We start from the raw sequence: 20,343 nt of genomic DNA, 5'->3' as shown, positions 1-20,343 counted from the left end.
GTCCATGGGATTCTCCAGTCAAGAATACTGGAGTGGGTTGCCATTTCCTTCTCTAGGGAATCTTCCCAACTGAGGGATGGAACCTGGGTCTCCTGCATTGCAGGCAGATGCTTTACCCTCTGAGTCACCAGAGAAACCCAATAATAATAAAGTGCACAATAAATGCAATGCACTTTAATCGTCCTGAAACCATTCCCTCCCCACTCCCCCATCCATGAGAAAACTGTCTTCCACGAGACCAGTCTCTGGTGCCAAAAAGGCTAGGGACCACTGGATATCATATGTACTTAAATATTCGTTGAGTGAAGTAACTAAATGGATACACGCATGGACCTTTAACTGGGAAGGTGTGGTGAAAAACACGGAACTCCAGAATTTTATTCTTATATTGAAGCTTACGGTGTCACTGAACTTTTTGGCCCCAGATGAAAAAAAAACAAAACCACAAATAAAAAAGCATTGGCAGTGGGAGGTGGCAACTTGTTCCCTGGGGACTGAAGCCAAGCAGAAGACGCAGGCAAGTGAGGGGTCCGAGCTGCAGAGGGGTCGCCTGGCCAAAGGTGCCCAGAGAGCAGACGGCCCAAGCTCCCTGAGCAGGGACAACCCCTGGGCAGCTAGAAGTCAACCACATACGGCCTTGTGGGGGTGGAATCCAAGCCACTGGTCCCATGGGCAGATCTCTCACCCCTACCCCGGTCAGGTTCTGCATTGGAGAAATGGGGTCGGTTTGACAAGACAGCACGGGCAAGGGAATGCAGGCGCTAATGGGAAGAAGCTGACGAATACTTACCACTGGCGTCAGGGTACAGAAGGAAAAGCTAGAGGCTGGAGCCAGCCAACTGGGCACTAACTCCACAGCTGTGACTCGCATGTCTTGCAACTGGCGCAAGGATGTGCCATTTAAATGCTCAGGGATATAAGGACATTCAACTTCCAGTCCTCTCCTCGGTCAGGCCCCTACCTGTGTGGCCTCAGCCAAGGCCCCCACTACTTGGTGGCCATGACACAGACTCCCAGCACTCTTTGGGAACACTGCTGCATCATGCAAGGGAGACTTCTTTTTCTAGAAGGGGCAGGAAAGGAAGAGAGGCCCACATGCTTCTCCCACCCCAGGAGCTAGGAAACGTCGTCGCCTGGCGCGCTCCCCACTCTGCGGATGGGCTGGTCATAGCATCCGAGAGGCTGTCATGGTGACGAAGTCCTCGAAGCTGAGCCGAATGCTGCCCTGCACAGCTGTGTCCTTCTCCCGGAAGGCCTCGGTCAGCACCTGCAGCTGGGTGCAGACCTGAATGAAGCGATCCAGCTGCATGGCAGGATTGGCGGAGCGCGGGCAGTAACGGGAGACCAGGAGCTGGGTGAACTGGGGGCTCAGGTTGTAGCCCATCTGGGACAGAGCTGGAGAGGAGGGGCACACAGAGCAGACACAAAAACATGCGTGAGCACTGCCACCAACCAGCCCCACAGAGCACAGCAGTTCAGGGGCCTCAAGGGGACTGGCACCAAGGCGAAAACGGGACAGACGCCCAAGATGGCAGGAGCACAACAGGAGCTCTGGGTGCTCCCCTGAGCTGGAAGGCCCCCATCACTTGCTCTCAAGGTCTCTACTGTGTTTAGCTAAGGGCCTGCAGGGGCCCATAGTGACACCAGTCTGTACATGCTCATCTCTGACTTGTCTGTATTACAGACGGAAGCCTGAGCCCCCCTGCTCCAAGCCGACAGACATCGGAGGCAGCTCAGCTGAGGCTATGAGGGCCTGCTCCGGAGTTAAGACAGCCCCTCTGCAAGTAGTTTATTAACCTTGCTAATCCTCTGTCTTACCATCTCTAAAATAGGGATAATACTTACCTTGTAGGTTCTAGTAAGGATTAAAGGAGGTGATCATGCAAAGGACTTGGCATACTGCCTGGTACATAATAAACACTCAGAGTAAGTGTTATTTGTTAAAAGTAATAAAATCATCCCATCTCCCCCAGGTGAGGCTGCAGGGCAGTTCCCAGGTCGCAGCCTCCACACTGCTCCCCACGTCCCCCCATCCCAGCTGGGATGCTCCCTTCCTCCTCTCCGTATAATCTACCCACTCAGGCTACTATCTCGGCTCCCCTTTTGCCATGTGGCCCTTGGGCAAGTTTCCTAGACTAAGCCTCAGTTTGCTCATCTGTAAAAGGGTAATAATAAGAGATCCTTCATCTAAGGGTGGGGAATAAGAAACAGTACCTATCACATGCAGAGACAGAATGATGTAACACAGGAGAAAAACTTATTCCAGTGCTTGGCCCATAGCAAAGATTCAATAAGTACTAGCTTTCCTGTGATGATATCACCCTTACAAACATCCATCACCAGATCATCACCTGGCAACAGGGTAGGTGCTCAGGACAAATCTCCTTTCTCTTCCACCAGGACACTCCCCTCTCCCCCTGCCTCCAAGCTCCTCGGTCTGAGTGAAATCCATGGCCAGGGCGATGGGCTGGGTTCTCTGGGGAACGCTTTCTCCCTCTCTGCCAGCAAAGCTCCCTGTCCAGTTCCCATCAACCACACTAACCAACTGTCCTCTAGAGTCAGACCTGGAACCAGACCTGGAGCTGTGACCTCATCATCTTACCCAACTATGTTTAGAGTACTCTGGGAAGGAAACTGCCTTCCAGCAGAGCCAGCAACAGAAGCCATCTTTCTGAGCCCCTCTACAGGGCTCTTTCCATTCTGCATGCTAGAAACTCAAGAGGAAAGAGCCATACAAGCCACACGTACCAGCCTTACAGTGCCCTGGGCTGCTGAGTTTCCATCCCCAAGGCTCCCTGCCGGCTGGATCTGTCCGACCCAGCGCTGCCAGGAATTTCATTGTCAGAGTCCAGCCCTGCTCATGTCCTTGCCCGGGATTTGGCTCGCTGTCCAGCCAGGTCACAGACGGGGTGGGGAGGGGGCCTGTGCTGAGGGCAGCGTTTTGGAGTGCAGTTGGACATGAGGTGGTCAGAAGGCAGACAGCACCCCCTGCTCTGTCCTAGGGAGTAAAGAGAAAGGTCCGCTGTGCCTGTGCACCGAGTTGCCGCCAGGCCCTCACCTTGCTGCAGCTCTGTGTAGCTAATGGAGCCCGAGCAGTCCCGGTCATACTGCTGGAAGAGGTTCTTCCACTGCTGGATGAACTTCCACAGGGCGGAGAAACCGTAGACGTCGATGCGGCCTGACTTGGTCTTGTCAAACATGTCTTGGGGGGACAGGGAAAGAAGGCTTCAAGACTAAGGGCCCAGGGTCCTCAGGTACCACTCAGGCAGCCCGTCCCCCCAGGCTGGGGTAGGAGACTCCACAGAACCACAGGCCCGAGGCCCAGATGCCAGCACCCAAGATACACCTTATCAAGCGCTGTACCAGCCCCATCCCTGCCAGAACCGCATCGTCTCCACAGGCTTGGGGGCTGACCCCCTCCCTGCCATCACCCACCAGGACAAGTAGTCCCATCCTGCAGAACGAGAAACTGAGATGGCCTATGACTCAGCCATGTCTAGAACTTGAGAAAAGATCTAAGGAAAAGAGCTCTCAGTTTAAGGGATATCTCATCGTGAACCCAGTTTCCTGCTTGAAATCCTCCCTGGCTGAAATAATTCTCCTCAGAATGGCCTTCCATTTGCCTCCCATCAGACAGGAGGTGGCTCGACCCCAGCTCAAGCCCATGGGGAAGGGCTAGGACTCACTTATCATCATAAGGCACGTCTCATCATTGAACGAGGACCAGTTGGAGTTGACCAGGGCCTGCTTCAGCTCCTTGATGGAGATGTAGCCACTGTGATCAGAGTCCACTGACTGGAACCAGGAGTAAGCCTCGGGATCCACGTTGGGAGGAATGCCACCTGCAGGAAGGGGTGCCAACCAGGACAGTCAGACGCAGGTCTCAAGACCAATCTGCAGAAATGCTGGTAAGGGCCAGCCTCAGCACCTCCCTGGCTACAGGTTGTCCCTTCTCTGAAAGCCTTACAGGTCTGTCTGCCCCCTCCCTATCTTCCATCAAGACAACACCCTTCCTCTAATGGAAGAGAGGACCTTCTGTGTAAATGCGTTGAATTCTACTCCACAAATCCTTCAGGCTTTTCCTATAGTGCTCCAGCCACTCTTCAATTTGATTTTAAGTTTCTAAGAAACAGGGACTCATCTGTCAGATTAAGAATCTTCTGAGAAGGGGGACCCAAAACTGTTTGCTGAGCACCTAACATGCATGGCCCAGAGACAAGCATCTTGAGCATCAGGCAGCAGGGAGTTCTCTGTGGTGGGAACCAGGTCTGGTCCATCTCTGACTGCCCTGGCACCATGAGGGCAGGCGTATCCTACCCGGGCCTACCAGAGTGTGGGTGGCTGTTGTTCCTCCCTCCCCATGGCCTCCAGAGGTCCTCATCTGTGAACCTCCCCGCGGACATCTCCGACACCTCACCCCACACATCCGAAGAGCTGCCCAAAGCTGGCAGTTCCACACACAGCTATCAACTCTTCCCTGTTCCTACTGCACCTGCCCTGATTCAGACCCCTCTCACCTGACTGTGAAACCGAATCCCCCATATGGCAACTCTCCACCACCCAGCACTTGTAACTGAGCAACCTTTGTAAAATCCCACTCTGTTCTCACCAGTTTCCCCCTCCCTCAACTCAAAACTCCTCCGAGGCGCCTCACTGCCTACAATGAAGTCCAGCGCCCCTAAAACAGCATTCCAGTCTCCCCACCACGTGGTCCACCCCTGTCTACCTGTCAGTCTGTCTCCCCACCCTGTGGTGCCAGCCTAGCTGCAGTAAGGCCCTTGCTCCTCCCCAGAGCTGCCCAGCCCCTCCACGGAGCTCTGACACGCTGGGTTCTCTCTGCTTCGCGTCCCCTTCTCCCTCATCTCTTTGCATCCGTTTCCCATGCACACTTCAAAACTCAAAAGAAAATGCTGCTCTTTCCATAAAGCCTTTCTTCTTCTTCCATTCCTGGACGGACCTCCTTCCTCTCTCCTTTGTACCCCTTCACCCTATAGCCCTGATCACTCTTCTGTGTACATGTTTTTCCCGACTTCTTCCAGGTTATACTTGGACCAACTTGTGGGCAGGATCCAAGCCTAACTCATCTCTGAATCCCCAGGGGCACGGCAGGACACAGAAGAGGGAGGTGCTCAGCCCCCGCCAGAGGCGGCTCCTGGTCAAGCCTCAGCTCTCCCGGGTGCAGTCTCGGCTAAGCTCTTAACGTTCTCTGTGTCTCGGTTTCTTATCTGTGAAATGAGGACACAACAGCATCTACTTCATAAGGTTACTGTGAAGATATAATGAATCCACGAAAGCCCTTGGATCAGCACCTGGCACCGTCTAAGTCCTGTGTAACTGCTGATTATTAGTGTTGCTGTTGGGGTTCAAACGGCTTTGGGTGTCTGCGAGCTTTGTGCGTATGTCAGAAGATGCAAGAAAGGATCATTCATTTGGAAAGGAGACTGCAGGGTGGGCTGGGGGTGAGGGGAGAGGGTGGCAGATGAAAGCGGAGAAGCACAGAAGACTGTCTTGGGAAAGAGCCAGAGTGTTGGTAACCCTGCTGAGTTGACTGGCCACAAAAAGGGCTCCTTGGCACAAGGCGGTATCAGAGACTGCGCAGAAACCACCGCCCAGGCCCCAGGGCGAGGCTGGAAGGGAAAGATTGGCCTGACTGAGGGGCTAGGCTGACTTCCTCGGGTGGGAAATCCCGACGGGCCCCACCCTCTTTCCTAAAAACACAGCTGCTGTGCCAGACGCGGAGGAGGCCACAGGCAGGGGCGAAGAGTCTCTGGAACATGCGGTCTCTGCAATCAGCAGAGAAGAGCTCAGCCTCTGGAAGCAAAGAGCTCTGATCCTTACTAGCTTGTGTGACTTTAGAGAAACCGTTCCATTCTCTCAGTACTAATTCCTCCATTTCTAAATTGGACCTACTTCCCAGGCTTTCTCTGATGACTAAGTGACGTAATGGCAAAATAAAATTTTTGCAATGGGCCTGGAATGTGTGCAGTCACATTTTAACAGAGGAAGGGCTTTTAAAATTGGGTCTGAAAGGGTGACCAAAGAGTTGCAATGGGGAAAAGAAAAGCCATGTGGCAAAGGCACAGAGTGTGTTCAGAGCACTCCACGGGGTCTTGGGTTGGTGGGAGGGAGGGGTAATGGCAGGTGAGGAGCTGGAGAGGCCCTTTGGGAGTCGAGTGCCCCTAGGATCTCCCTTGTGGGCAGTGGGGGCAATGTTAAGGGCCAAACCTCTCTGGCAGGGCACGGTGCTCAACTTTTAGACCCTGGATTCAGCAGGGCTAAGGCAGGCCCTCAGGTGACTCCAGTGCATGTGATATAAGGATCATGCTTCAAGAAGCACTGCTCCAGGGGTTCACGGGTGGCACTGGGGGGGACGTGATGGTGGTTGGGAGACAGGCAGCTGCAGAGGGTGAGCAGTTAATAGTCTGAAGCACATTTCTCCTCTCCTCTGCAGCCCCAGAAAGTATCTCTGGCCTCAGGCCCTGGAGGAGTGAGCTTCACAGCCAGGGGTTCCATTCCCCTGCTGAGACCTCATGCAGGCTCAGAAACAAAATTTTAGAAGAAGGAGTAAATCCACCAGGAAGCTGCTGAGCTGAAAGCAAATAGCCAGCAGCTCCAGCTCTGACAAGATAAATGCCACTGGCTCCCAGTGTTTAGAACCCCCAAGGTCTGAGCCTCTCCCTCGGCCACTTGCCGGTCGGTATACTAAGATGCTGCAGTTTCCCTGCAGCACTGCTCCCTGGAGGCCCTTCAGGTGCAGCAGAGTGGTTCCAGGCTGCCTCACTGCCAGGGCGGACTCCTTGGAACAAGTATGCTGTGAACAGGCTCACTGGATGAGTTTGGGAGGGCGCAGGGGTCTGGGCACTCACCTTTCCTGACAGCCGGTCTGAGACCACTCAGGAGTCTTCACTGAGCCTGAAGACCCCACCTAAGCTTCTCCACATCCACTGAGTTGCCAAGCCCCCTCCCCAGGCCCCATTTGTCCAGCAGCTCACCTTCACTGCCTCTGCACTTTATCCTTCCCCATCTCATCTCATCACCCCCCTGCCTGTCTTGGCATCCTGCAGTGAGACAGCCCTTGTCACGTCTGCTGTCACAGTAAATGCTCAATACCTCTTTGCTGAGAATGTTCCAGAACAAGCCCTCTAACAGAACACTGTTTAGTAAGCCTCTCCATGTGCCAGACACTGTGCCCAGTGTTTACCTGCAACTTCTCACTTAATCCTTATTAACCATCCTGTGAAGCAGTGATATTTACCCATTTTACAGATGTGGCTACTGAGGCTTAAAGAGATAAAGTAATGTGGTCAGATCAGTAAGTGATCTTATCTCAAAAGCCCAAGCTTTCAGCAATTAGGCTACCGTGCCTTTCTGCGTATAAGCAGTCAGTCTCCCTTACACAGAAAAGGGGTTCCTTCCCACAGCAGATGGTAGTGCTGTCTCCAATGACTGGCTAATCTACTCCTTCCCCCACTTCTGGCAAGAGCATGGTACATCCTCTCCACTGCCCAGGGGCTGCAGAGCCCCCTCTAATGAGAGAAGGATCCACTTCCATCCGACTGATGTCAGGCTTGAACCAGGGGATGTGATAAACCTGAGTGGAAGAGATATAACGTCCTTCAGAGCAGAAGCTTTAGGAGGCACTGTGCATTTCTCCTAGCTCTCCTGCTCTTTTCGCCTGTCACAGAAACAGCATACCCCAAACGGGGGCTGTGCCTCCAGCCGAGATCCTGGAAAGAAAAGACACGTGGAGCAGAACCTCAGCAGCCAAGCCTGCAGCTGCCGACGTGTAAGCAAGAGTAAATAAGCGTGAGCAAGGAACAGAAATAAATGCTTGCTGCTGTAAGCCAGAGACTCCAGAATTGTTGCCACCACAGCAAAGCTAATTAACAGACTTCTCATTGTCTAATGCAAGCAAAGCTAGAGACAAGATGCCTAGAAGCCAGGGAGCAGGCTGCCTGTGCATCCACAAGAAGGGCACACAGGGCCCTGGATAACTCGGAACCAGGCTCAAGGCAGCTGGAGTCCAAGACCCCTACTTACCTGGAGGAGGTGGTCCCTGTCCATAAGGTCCGGCACCGAAGGAATTTGGAGGTGGTGTACCATAGGGGCCCCCTGGGGCTGCGCCACCATAGGGTCCTCCTGGAGTTCCAGAAGGGAGCCCCCCAGGGTGGGGGTGTCCATAGGGTCCTCCACCAGCTGGTGGTCCGTAAGGCCCTCCAGGGGCAGGACCTCCCCCATATATGCCACCAGGGGGTACCCCGCTCCCATACTGCCCTCCACCGTGGGGGGGTCCGGGGTAGTAGCTACCCGGAGGGGCTCCAGGTGCTTGTCCCCCAGCTCCTGGGCAGCCCTGCAAGAAGAGAAGACATCAGTCAGAAGGACAGGGCCAGAAACTAGCCATGGCACGGCACACTACAGTTACAAAGCCCTGCCACAGCCTTTCTTTCAACTGATCCTACAGGCTGGGCTGGACTCATGATCCCATGGTTCAGATGGGGAACCTGCGGCGTCCAGAAGACATTCAGCTTACCCAGTCACACTGCCCATGACCTGCAGAGGCAGGGCTGGAAACCTGCTCTCCTGGCTGCCCTGGAAACCTGCCCTTCCCTGCCCACCAAGGGGCTCCACAAGGGCTGGTATCCTGACTGGTTTGCCACTTTATCCCCACCCCCAGGGCAGAATGGATGCCCCGTGAATACTGACTGTATCAGTGAGCAGGCAAATGAATCAAACTGAATTCAAAATCCACACTCCACAGTACCCCCACCTCTACTTGCAGAATTCCCAGCCAAACGCGATCTCCAGTAATGCCCCTGACCCTCCCAGTCACCAACGGTGCATGCTGCATGGATTCACCCAGAGCACGTCTTCCTTACTGGGCTCTAGCTTATGATGCAAACACATTTCCCCGGACTCACCCACGGCTCTGTGAGACAGGGAGGCAAGACCCTATTCCTAAAGCAATACAGGACAACGGTTAGGAGTGAAAAAGACCAGTTCAAGTTGGGGTTTCGCCATTTACTCTCTAAACCTCAATATTCTTTGCTTTTCAAGTGCCGGCCTACCAATTAGTATGAGAATGAAACGAGGCCTATCACGTGAAGAGTTCCTTCAGAGATCCTGGTACAAAGCACTCAATACACATGAACTATTAGTATTAGCGCTCCCCTATGGAAAAGGAAACTCAAGTCCAGAAAAATCACACAAAACCACGTGGAAGGGCTGGGGCCAGAATGCAGGTTTCCTGGCTGCTAAGCCCGGGCCATGGGTACAGTAGAGCCTGCATGGGAGCACTCCCGCTCTTGTTCGTGTCCCCACGCCACTAGCCAGGGATCCCTGAGACTCAGAGCGTTAGGCTCCATCTCCCTAACAGGCCGGCCAAAGGCCGAGTGGAGGACGGCCAAAGGCTGAGTGGAGGACGGCCAAGGCCTCGGCAGGTGGGCTGAGGTCAAGGGCACAGAGGGCAACTGGGCCCAGCTCCAAAAATTGAGGATGCTGCCATCCAGACGAGTCCTAGACCAACCACCAGCGTGAACCTGGACTTTCTCTTTTAATTGTGTTTGATGGCTTCCTGGACACTTACCTTCAAGGCCAAGGCCAAATTCACACTTGATCTAAAGAGGGACTGCCTGCTCAAGGAAGAGAAGCTTCTTGAGGGAGGGTGGGTGGCAGGCCCTTCCCCACTCAGCATCGTGGACGCTCTTCTGCCCTGAAAGCTGCCCAGAGCTCATGGCAAGCCTCCTTCACAGATAATGAAGCCACAGGCCAATCTCAGTTCCATACTCTGCTCCCATCAGCTGACTCCACGACCATGTGCCAGTGGCTTAATCTCTCTAAGCCTGTTCTCTCACAAGCAAAATACATAATAATCCCTTCCTCACTGAATTGTTCCGCAGATTACAAGAAATGTATACAGCTTTTGTTACATTTTAGCTAAAGAACCTTTTGATAAATACAAATCCAAAAACTCACAAGAGAAAGCTGCTGTGGTTGGAGGTGGCGATTCTGGAGCCTCAATCAGGCAGGCTCGCAAGCCCTCCCTCGCAAGCTTGTGAGTGAGCCCCTGCAGAACCCTCCCAGTGATTCAAAAGGCAGTTTGAAAAGCACTAATACAAGACAAACAGTTCTTACAACAGTGTCTGGCATAAATCATAGTTGCTATTGTTATATTAATTATTATTATTACTATCAGCAAAGCCCTGAACCAGGTAAACTCTGGCGCGGGAGGCGGGGGGCGCGAGGGGGTGCAGGGGGCGCGGTGCAGTGTATAAAGGAGAGGGAAATGTTCAAAGGAGGAGAGGGAAATGTTCAAAGGAGCACGGAAACACTCTCTGTAACATTTAACAAAGCAGCATAAGGAAAGAGCTGTTTAAAATGGACACATAAGCCAGGTGCCATGGGACCAACGAAGAATAAAAAAAGGGGGATTTCCCTAGTGGTCCAGTGGTTTAGAATCTGCCTGCCAATACAAGCGACCCAGCTTCGATCCCTGGTCCTGGAAGATTCCACGTGCCTCAGGGCAACTAAGCCTGTGCACCACAGCTACTGAAGCCCATGCGTCCTTGAGCTCGTGTTCTGCAAAAGAAGCCGCCTCAGTGGGAAACCTGCGCACCGCGAGAAGAGTAGCTCCCATTATCCACAACTAGAGAAAGCCCATGTGCAGCTACAAACACCTAGCACAACCAAAAATAAACAGATAAAATTTTTAAAAGATTCCCAATGGAGTTGGACAGATGCACAAGGAACCTCTTCAATCCATCCCCTCCAGTTCACAGACAAGAAACCAAAGCCAGGTGAGGGGAAGGGACTGGCTCAAGAAACACTGACGTGGAGGAGCATGGACCTCCTCCAAGAAAGACAAGACCACTCCTTGTTCACACCCTAGCCCAGTGACTCCCACTACCTCCTGCGACAGTGCTCGTTCCTTAAGCAATAGGGCACAGGATTCCAGGGTAGGCTAGAAGAGGGGACAGGACTCTGCAGAGGCTGCGCAAACCAAAGAACAGACTGGACAAGAAGCCCGGGTGTCGCTGCTCCCAAGAACTCCTGTGAGCAAAGCCGTAAACTGTTCCTGGCTGAGGACACCTGAGGCATAGTCCTTACAATCAAGCGAGGGCTGTCCCAGCAGGGCTTCTGACCTGGCCCTATCACAATCCAGGGGGCTGATGGCAACTAAACTCTTTGCTTTCTGCCCTGCATTAAAGCCCTCAGGTGTACAGTTTACAAAGCACTTTCACATACGCACATAAACACTACTGGCAAAATCCCACCAACAATCCTTTAACAGAAAAAAAGGAAGGTGTTAGAAGGCCTATTTTCAGAAACTGATGGGGACAACTGTTAAAAGACTTCATTCATTCAGAGCAGTGATGTTGTGTTAGCTTGTGCTAGACAAAACAGGGCCTGGCCTTGCGGAGCGCGGGGTAACTGTGATACAATCCAATCAATGACATCAGAAAAATCGACTTAAATGCTATTCAGAGGCATGAGTAGAGGAATTGGTTCCATTTGTCAAATGATAAATAAGCAATCAAAGGAACACATGCAGGCAGGGGCTCAAGGAAGGCTTCCTGGAGGAGGCAGAGTCTGGCACACAGGAATTCTCCAAAAGGAAACTGGAAATCCCAGACAGAAGCGAGAAGAAAGACAAAGGCACAGGCCTGAGGGCGAGCATGGAGTGGTCAGGGAGTGGGCTAACAACCAGGGGGCAGGGCCAAGAAAGCAGCGTGAACTCAGAAAGGCAGGCTCTTTCCGTGCTCCTCGTCCCAGCACCTGTCCTGCTGCGTTTCGGTAGCTGGTGCGGGGCCGCATCTTAGAAGAATTTCTCTCTGTCACACAACAGTGAGCTCCCTGGGGGCACACACTGGGCCTCATTCATCACAGCACCCTAGTGTCCAGCACAGTGCCTGGCACCCACCGGCAAGCCTCCGTAAAAACGTGAACAAAAGAATATCACTCAGAAGATGTGGAGCTTTATGCCAGGGGAAACGGAGTGCCATAGGAGGGTTTCCAACAGGGAAGAAACGTTATCAGAGCCTTGTTTAGAGAACTAAGCAGCAGAGGGTGTGGAGGATGAGCTTGCGGGGGAGGAAGCAGCCAAGGTGCCGGACAAGCAGAACCCGAACCAGACAGCAGACTCAGAACAGGATGGATTCTGCAGCTATTTCAGAGAGAGACTAGACATGACTTGGCAACTAATTAGATTAGGGAAGCGATGGAAGGAGGAGTGAAGAAGGGGAAGTGTTCAGGATGACTCAGGTTTCTAGTCTGCACCATAAGATGAAGAAAGTAAAACCACCAGAATCCAGGCTGGCAAAGACGGTTCCCAGGGTCACTGAGTTATTAGTAAAGGTCAGAACCAGAAATGAAACAGGAGTGAGAGTCCTTGACTCCATGTTCTTTTATACTACTCCGTGCTACTTGCCAGCCCCTTTAAGAGGTTTTTCCAAGAGCATTTCATGCTGATAATAAACACGAGATTATTTAAAAAAAAAAAAAGACAGGAAAAGTTCAGTAACCACGGTTTCCAAAACATTACAGAAAACTAACCCTTTGTCGTCATTATTATTTTTCAGTTGCTAAGTCATGTCCAACTCTTTGTGACCCCAGGGACTGCAGTGTACCAGGCCTCCCTGTCCTTCACTGTCCCCTGGAGCTTGCTCAAACTCATGTCCATTGAGTCCTCTGTTGCCCCCTTTTCCTCCTGCCCTCAATCTTTCCCAGCATCAAGGTCTTTTCCAAACTAATCTTATCTCTTTACTGATTGCAAGTAAAATACATTTGATAAATTTGTATGGGGGCAGGGAGCAATTAACATTTTATTAAGGCTCTCACTGATCCTCTGTCCTATGAGGTAAGGGCTATGATCCCTATTTCACAGATGAGAAAATTAAGGACCAGAAAGTTTAATCATGTGCCTGGGAGGGCACAGCTAGAAATAGTGAAATTTAAAACAGGGTCTGCATGACTCCACCCACTCGACCCTCTTCTAAGTGTTCACGATAAATGGGTGAGAGTCTACCACACGCCAGTGGCAGGGACTGTCCAAAGTATATTGGTCAAATATAACGGGTCTCTACAGTGGGCAGGGTTGAAGGGGGAAAGGTTGGATTAGGTGATCTTTCAGAGGCTTCAAGCCCAGAAATCAGGGAGACTCGGAAGAATTTTATCCTGTTTTCACTCCAGCACTTAGACCCAATTCAAGAGCCACAGTATTCTAAGAGACCCCAGAGCCCTTCTGGTCCAACCTTTCAATCAATGATGGAATCTATGTAGCACCATCTGGAATCTCTGCTTACATTCCTGTAAGTGGTGGGGAGCTCACACATGCAAAGTCACTTCAGTTGTGTTCGACTCTTCATGACCCTATGGACTGTAACATGCCAGGCTCCTCTGTCCATGCAATTCTCCAGGCAAGGATACTGGAGTGGGTTGCCATGCCCTCCTCCAGGGGATCTTCTCAATCCAGGGATCAAACCCACGTCTCCTGCATCACAGGTAGATTCTTTACCATTGAGTCATCAAAGAAGCCCCAATGGGGAGCTCACCCTCTCTTAAATAACCCACTCAGAAAGTCCTACACTTTGCTTTGGCTTTGAGAGCTCATTCTTCTACCCTGAAGATGCTAGTAAAGCTCAGAGGTGTCAAAGGTTGGTCCATGCTGAAGCTGATGAGGAAGAGTCAGCTGTGTTGCAAAGACAAGCCTGTGCTCTGGAGCTACCCCCAGCCTGCTGCAGGAGGCTAGAGCCCATTCTAAGGGGTTAAACAGTCACAAGATTACAGAAGGAGTGGTTTGGGCATTCACCAGCAGAACGTCCTAAAATATTTAAAGGCTAGCAGCCTGCAGCCAATAAACAGTGAGCCAAGAATTGTCCCAAGACTTCAATTACCACCTCTGTGCTGACACTCTAAAATCTTTCTCTCCAGCTTCATCTCTTGTGAGCTGCAGACTTTCATATCCAACAGCCTCCTGACATTCCATCCAAATCTGCTCCTCCCTGTGTGCCCATGGCAGTGAAGGGGCATGCTGGTGCACCCCTGAGGCCTCCTCTTTCTTCTCTGTCACCTCAATTAGGTGCCAAGTTTCCTCACTTCTGCCTCCCAGCTCCATGTTCACCAGGCCACTGTTCTCTCACCTAGATAACTTTTTTTTTGGACAGGAAAGTAGGATTTATTGGTGGGCGTGAATAAGGAGGGGTCAGCGCCAAGGCTCTCATGAATGCAGGGCACATCACCTGTCCAGAGGACCACAATTAGGGACGTATCTGACCCCACAGCCATCTGGATGAGCCACTTTTCTGTCACTATGTTTTCAAATTCATCCTCATTAAACTTAAGTAAATGCCCACTTCTTGGAGATGGGGACCTTCTGGTGGCCAGAGAACTTGAACTTGGCCCTGCGGAGGGCTTCAATCACATGCTCCTTGTTCTACAGCTTGGTGCGGATGGACAGTATGACTTGGCCAGTGTACCTGGCCACTCTCCCCTGGCGCTTTCTAAAGGCACTGCACATAACCTGCTTGGAGTCTAGATTAGGGACAGCATGCCAGTCAAGAATGTCCACTGGAAAAGGCTGTCTCCAAGGTCCCTTAAGGCAACAGGCTGTATATACCTCAGAGGAGGCTGCTGTTTGGGGCCACGGCACACTGGGCCCCCACAGTGGAAAGAGCACAGTTGGCTTAATCTGATGCAAATCATCTAGATTACTTCAATAGCTTTGAAACTGGTCTCCCTGCTTCAACCCATCCTGACAGTGCCCCCCAGGAACAGCTTCAAAACACAAATGGGATAAAACTCTTTAGGAGATCCCTCACAAGTCCACCCTCCTCAGAAAGGAACATAAGGCCCTTTAAGATCTAGTCCTTGCTTAGCTTTCTGGTCTCATTTCTTACCATTTCCCCCTCCTCTTCACTACAACTAGACTGATCTCCTTACATTCTTCCACAATACTGGGCTCTTGCTTCCTGGTCTTTGTGAACACTATTCTCTCCACAGGAATACTTTCTTCATGCAGCCAACTCCTACTGGATATTCGGTTTTTGGCTTAAATGTCACCTCCTTTAAGAAGCCTTCCTTCCCTCAAGACTGAGTTAGGGATCTTTCCTGTGCAGGCCTGATTCTTACTCCCATTTAATACTCATCACGCTGATTCTACAATTTACGTGTCTGTATCACTCTTTCACCTGGAGTATTTACTACATGCCAAAACACTGTATCACTCACTTAACGTGGCTTATCTCATTTAATTTTTACAGTAACTCTTGAGGTAGGTATGCCTATGATCCCATTTATAAAAAGGGGGATATCAAGCCTCAGACTTTGGTGGGAAATTTCTGCAAGGAAATGGCAGTGGAGGGGTTTGAAGCCAAATCTTTCTGGTCTCAGAGACCAAGCTCTTATGCGCTGAAATCCATTAGGCTGGCTCCCTGACACAACCAAAGGGTACTTGAGTTTTACTTCTCCGACACTCAGTCCATGCTTGAGGACCCCCCAGGCAGGAGGCAGTGGAAAGTTACAGGAATTCTGATTTCTAACACGAGGCTGGAATCCTCCAGGGCTACATACTGGGTGGAGGACAGGCAGTACTAATTTTTTGGATGCTTTCAAACAACCCACTTCCTTTCTTGCAACACTGTGGACCAGGAGTTGGATAGGAGGAAGAAAGGTATGGTGAGGGAAAAGCATCTCTTCTTCTACTGGAGGCACATTTCTCTCTGCGCTCCTCCTCACTGTCTCACTGAGCATAAGGCTGGGCAGCACGGCATGGTAACCGCGATCACAGCAGCAAGGGCGATCCCACCACACGCGGCACACACTGCACGTTAGCAATGCACCCAGTGCCCACAGGCTTCACCATATTTCATCCTCTTTTCAGGCCTATCAAGTGTTATTCCTCCCTATTTACAAGTAAGGAAACCGAGACTCAGAGTCCTTAGATGATTTGTCCAAAGGCGTATAAATATTAAATAGCAGAATTAGGATTCTAGCCCAATTCGGTCTAACCTGGGGCCCCTAATTTCTATGTCACTGCTTCTAGGATGCATACCAATGATCTCCAAAAGCTTATTAAAATGCAGACGCTTGGGCCTTTTCTGGGTACAGAACAGGTCTGAGGTGGAAATCTAAACAGTGCTTTTTTAACAAGCTCCTAGGGGATTCTGATGCAGGCCACCCACTGAGAAACAATGCACCACGGCCATGTTTTCCCAAACTATATTCCTCAAGAATAATACTAGTGTCACCAAAAAAATGACCAGACTCAAAACAGGGGAGGGGGAGTTTCCCATGGTTAAGTAAGTTTAAGAAACATGTTGATGTATGGCAAAACCAATACAATATTGTAAAGTAATTAGCCTCTGCTGCTGCTGCTAAGTCACTTCAGTCGTGTCCGACCCTGTGCGACCCCATAGACGGCAGCCCACCAGGCTCCCCCGTCCCTGGGATTCTCCAGGCAGAACACTGGAGTGGGTTGCCATTTCCTTCTCCAATGCATGAAAGTGAAAAGTGAGAGTGAAGTCGCTCAGTTGTGTCCAACTCTTCATGACTCCATGGACTGCAGCCTACCAGGCTCCTCCGTCCATGGGATTTTCCAGGCAAGAGTACTGGAGTGGGTTGCCATTGCCTTCTCCGAATTAGCCTCTAATTAAAATTTAAAAAAAAGAAACACTGCATACTCTGTCCCTCTCTGGCAAATATACAAAGTTTATTAACAAATTAAGAATTCTGAGATGCTTTGTGATGAAACATGTACTACATTTAACAGAGTATTTCCCAAACTTATTTATCCATACCCCCTTATTAGCAATACTTATTAACATCTCACAAGCCTCAGCAAATGGAACCGAGTTTGGTTATACTTCCTCCTAACCTCAGTCCCAGTGGGCCTCTCTTTCCTACCTCTGCTAAGTATGCAACAAACGTTCTAAGTTCTAGCATAGATGCTCCCTCACTTGCTATGTGCAACCATGGGCAAGCCACTTAACCTCTTTGGGCTCTTTCCGGAGTTATAAGTTGAATCAATTATTCCTGCAAGCCTGCTTACAGTGCCTTCACGATTGAGAATATGGATGTCCAAATACTGTGTACAGGGCCGCACTGCCTAAGAGGGCTCTTGCCACATCTTTTGGTATGTGATTACACACAGCGCTTAGTAATAGCCCATGTGACTCTGTTTGCCAATTTTTCCTGCATGGGTTTGATCTCCTAAATTAGTGTGATCTTGGGCAACTCAGGAGCCCTCTCTGAGCTTCAGTTTCCTCCTATAAAAATGAAGGAAGTTGGTACTTCTCAGGTGGCCCACCAGTTAGGACTCTGCCCTCCCAACGCAGGGGGACCAGGTTCCATCCTTGGTTGGAGAACTTGATCCCACATGCGGGAACTAAGACCTGAGGCAGCCAAATAAATGACATTTAAAAGTAAATTAATAAAACGAAGGAACTCTTTTGAGGGCTCTTCCAGCACTGACCTAGGAATCTAGGAAAAATCAAAATACTAAAAGGTAACACCCGTTACACTCTTAGTTGTACCAAAGGTTTTACGAGCTTCATTATCACTTCATTATTCTTCATAACAGCTCTATGAAATAGACCCTATTATGTGGCCCAATTTTACTGAGGAGGAAACTTCAACTCAGAAAGGCAAAAGTACCTTGTTTAAGGGCTCTAAACTAAGTGATGGAGCCAAGATGTGAACCTTCTTCTGACACCAAACTGCACTTGATCACTCAACCATTCTGTCATCCAACAACGTATTCTGGCCACAGAATCACTTTGCTGTGGCGTTCTCGGCTGGATCAAGGTGCGCTGGGGAAGAGGCATTTGCTGACAGCTCCGGGTTCTGCTGCCTAACGACTTCAAATAAATTCCATGTCTTCTTGGGTTTTACTTTTTCTATGTGTGAAACGAAGGTACTGGACTAAATCAGTGGCCAGACAAGCTCACTTGTGCAGTCTGCTAACACCACAGATTCTCCTGATTTTCAGATGCAGTACGTCAGAGGTGTATTTTTATCGACTCCCCAAAAGATACCTACAGAACCAGTGCTCTAAACGTTCTGCTGGCGTTGATGACCCCGCTTGCGGGCCCCAGTGGAGTCCTGGGAGAGTTGTGGGGCCCAGGCCAAGCGCAGTCTGACTCTGGGGTTCAAGAGCCCCAAATCTTCCCATGCACAACGTCAAAGGGGCCGCGACACGACCTCCCAGACGTGCATGCCTACGTGACGTGAGCCAGGCGCGACCGACCATCCCTTTTCCCTTCGCTCCTGCGCAACCTCGCGGAAGACAACCTCAGCTTGGGAAAGGCGAGGAGGAGGCGGGGATAAAGCGAAGCAGGGGGTTTCGGGCAGGACTTAGCGAGGGCCCTACTTGAATTCGCCCGCCCCTCACACTCACCTGCCCGTAAGGATAGCTGGCCATGGCGACTCTGACGTCACACGTCCGCGAGGGGCGGAGCTTCCAGGCGTCAAACCTGCCTCCTCTTGGGCTTGGGGGCGGGCCCTATTCTGATTGGATGTATGAGACTGTCCATCCTGGACGCATGGGTCGACGGAACTGACGCTCTAGGGCGGAGGTTTGGTGCCTCCTAGAGAGAGGCCAAAGGAGCTAAGGGTCAGGAGACCGATTCCGGAAAACTTAATTGCTGTGCTGGCGCAGCTGTTCCTCCCTTTCTTGCTCTAGAGTAGGTCCCGGGGCTGGTCGGCCTGGGTATTTAGAGAAAAACTTGGGTAGAGTGTTGCAGCGGTGGCCATATTTTAACCTGGCAAAAAGGACGCATGAAAGTGGCGTAGTTGCTGTCCTCAGTCCAGGTTTCCACCAGGGCAAGGCCCAGGCGGTTACCCTGACAACGGGGTACAGAGGCATCCTGGGAAGGACAGAGGCTAGGGCTAGAAGTACTTCGTTCTAACGTCAGGATGCCATATGTCAGTAACTTTGGAGTTGGATCTACGGTATTTGGACAGGAAAATTCCAAGTCATCAGAATGGGAGGGAAATTGGATCGTCTAGGGTCTCTTCGCGGAGAAGGCAATGGCATCCCACTCCAGTACTCTTGCTTGAAAAATCCATGGACGGAGGAGCCTAGTAGGCTGCAGTCCATGGGGTCGCTAGGAGTCGGACACGACTGAGCGACTTCACTTTGACTTTTCACTTTCATGCATTGGAGAAGGAAATGGCAACCCGCTCCAGTGTTCTTCTCTTGAGAATCCCAGGGACAGGGGAGCCTGGTGGGCTGCCATCTATGGGGTCGCACAGAGTCGGACACGACTGAAGCGACTTAGCAGCAGCAGCAGCAGGGTCTCTTGGGGCTTTACTTTAACCACCAGACACATCCACAGCTGAGCCTTGTTTCTACTTTGGCCCAGCCTTTTCATTCGTTCAGGCCCTCCTGGTGGCTTAAAGGGTTGAGAATCTGCCTGCAATGCAGGAGACACGGGTTCGACCCCTGGGTAAGGAAATGTCTACCCATTCCAGTGTTCTTGCCTGGAGAATCCCATGGACAGAGGAGCCTGGTGGGCTACAGTCCTTAGGGTTGCAAAGAGTCCAATATGACTGAGCAACACTTTCTTTCATTTCTTCTGGAGTTATTTCTCCTCTCTTCCCCAGTAGGATACTGGACATCTATCTGCCTGGGGGCTTATCTTTCGGTATCCTATCTTTTTGCTTTTTCATACTGTTCATGGGGTTCTTGAGGCAGAAATACTGAAGTGATTGCCATTCCCTTCTCCAGTCGATCATGTTTTGTCAGAACATTGCACTGTGACCCATCTGTTTTGGATGGCCCTGCATGGTATGGCTCGTAGTTTCATTGAGTTACAAAAGGCTGACTTGTTTCATAAATGGAGAACTAGGTCCAGTGACCTGCCCTAGTTCACTATGGCTTAGGGGCAGAGTGTAGCCTAGAACTGGGGTCAGTGGATGCCCCAGGTTTCATCAGGGAAGTGTTGAGGACTGATCCCCAGTGTAAGTAAAATCCTGGTTATTAAGAGATGTCAACTACAAATTAGCTCTTGCCAAGAGCTTTTGCCAGTGCCTGAACTGCACCAACAAGGGCCCTTGCCTTCTGCCTGTGCTGCGGCAGCTGCTGACCTGCAACACTCCCCAGAGGGAATTCGGGGTGGAGAGGGAGGCACTCTGTGCTCCAGGGAAACTGATGAAACGGGTCTTTAGACAGTTAGATATTTTAAGGAACTGATTTTATGATCCCAATCCTTGCATCTCCTCATATCTAGAAAGGCTCTAAATCCCTTGATGGTGACATCATTTCCTTGTGATTAGCAGAAAACCTTATGTGAAGTAAGCTCACAAGTGCATTGAACTCCCCCTTTACCACAATCTTATGTATTGACCTTC

General features: G+C 50.9%; 1 protein-coding gene and 1 pseudogene across 2 annotated transcripts; both read right to left on the bottom strand.

Annotated features, from left to right (window-relative positions):
- Positions 1–331: 331 nt before the first annotated feature.
- On the bottom strand, positions 332–18,519 carry PEF1 (penta-EF-hand domain containing 1). 2 transcript variants are annotated; one of them, XM_055573857.1, is made up of 5 exons: positions 18,389–18,519; positions 8,041–8,350; positions 3,687–3,842; positions 3,059–3,202; positions 332–1,395 (listed from the first exon to the last, which is right to left on the bottom strand). In XM_055573857.1, the coding sequence occupies exons 1-5, from the start codon at positions 18,410–18,412 to the stop codon at positions 1,166–1,168; spliced, it is 864 nt and encodes a 287-aa protein (XP_055429832.1). In that variant the 5' UTR covers positions 18,413–18,519; the 3' UTR covers positions 332–1,165. The 2 variants fall into 2 exon arrangements, with proteins under 2 accessions (XP_055429832.1, XP_055429831.1); XM_055573856.1 differs by lacking the exon at positions 18,389–18,519 and adding an exon at positions 9,584–9,750.
- Positions 14,571–14,692, bottom strand: LOC129648083 (uncharacterized; annotated as a pseudogene).
- Positions 18,520–20,343: the final 1,824 nt, after the last annotated feature.

The sequence above is a fragment of the Bubalus kerabau genome, chromosome 3 (genome assembly GCF_029407905.1).
Source record: "Bubalus kerabau isolate K-KA32 ecotype Philippines breed swamp buffalo chromosome 3, PCC_UOA_SB_1v2, whole genome shotgun sequence".
NCBI lineage: Eukaryota > Metazoa > Chordata > Mammalia > Artiodactyla > Bovidae > Bubalus > Bubalus kerabau.
Note: the sequence above shows the minus strand (reverse complement) of the source record. Positions and strands in the feature narration are given on the sequence as shown.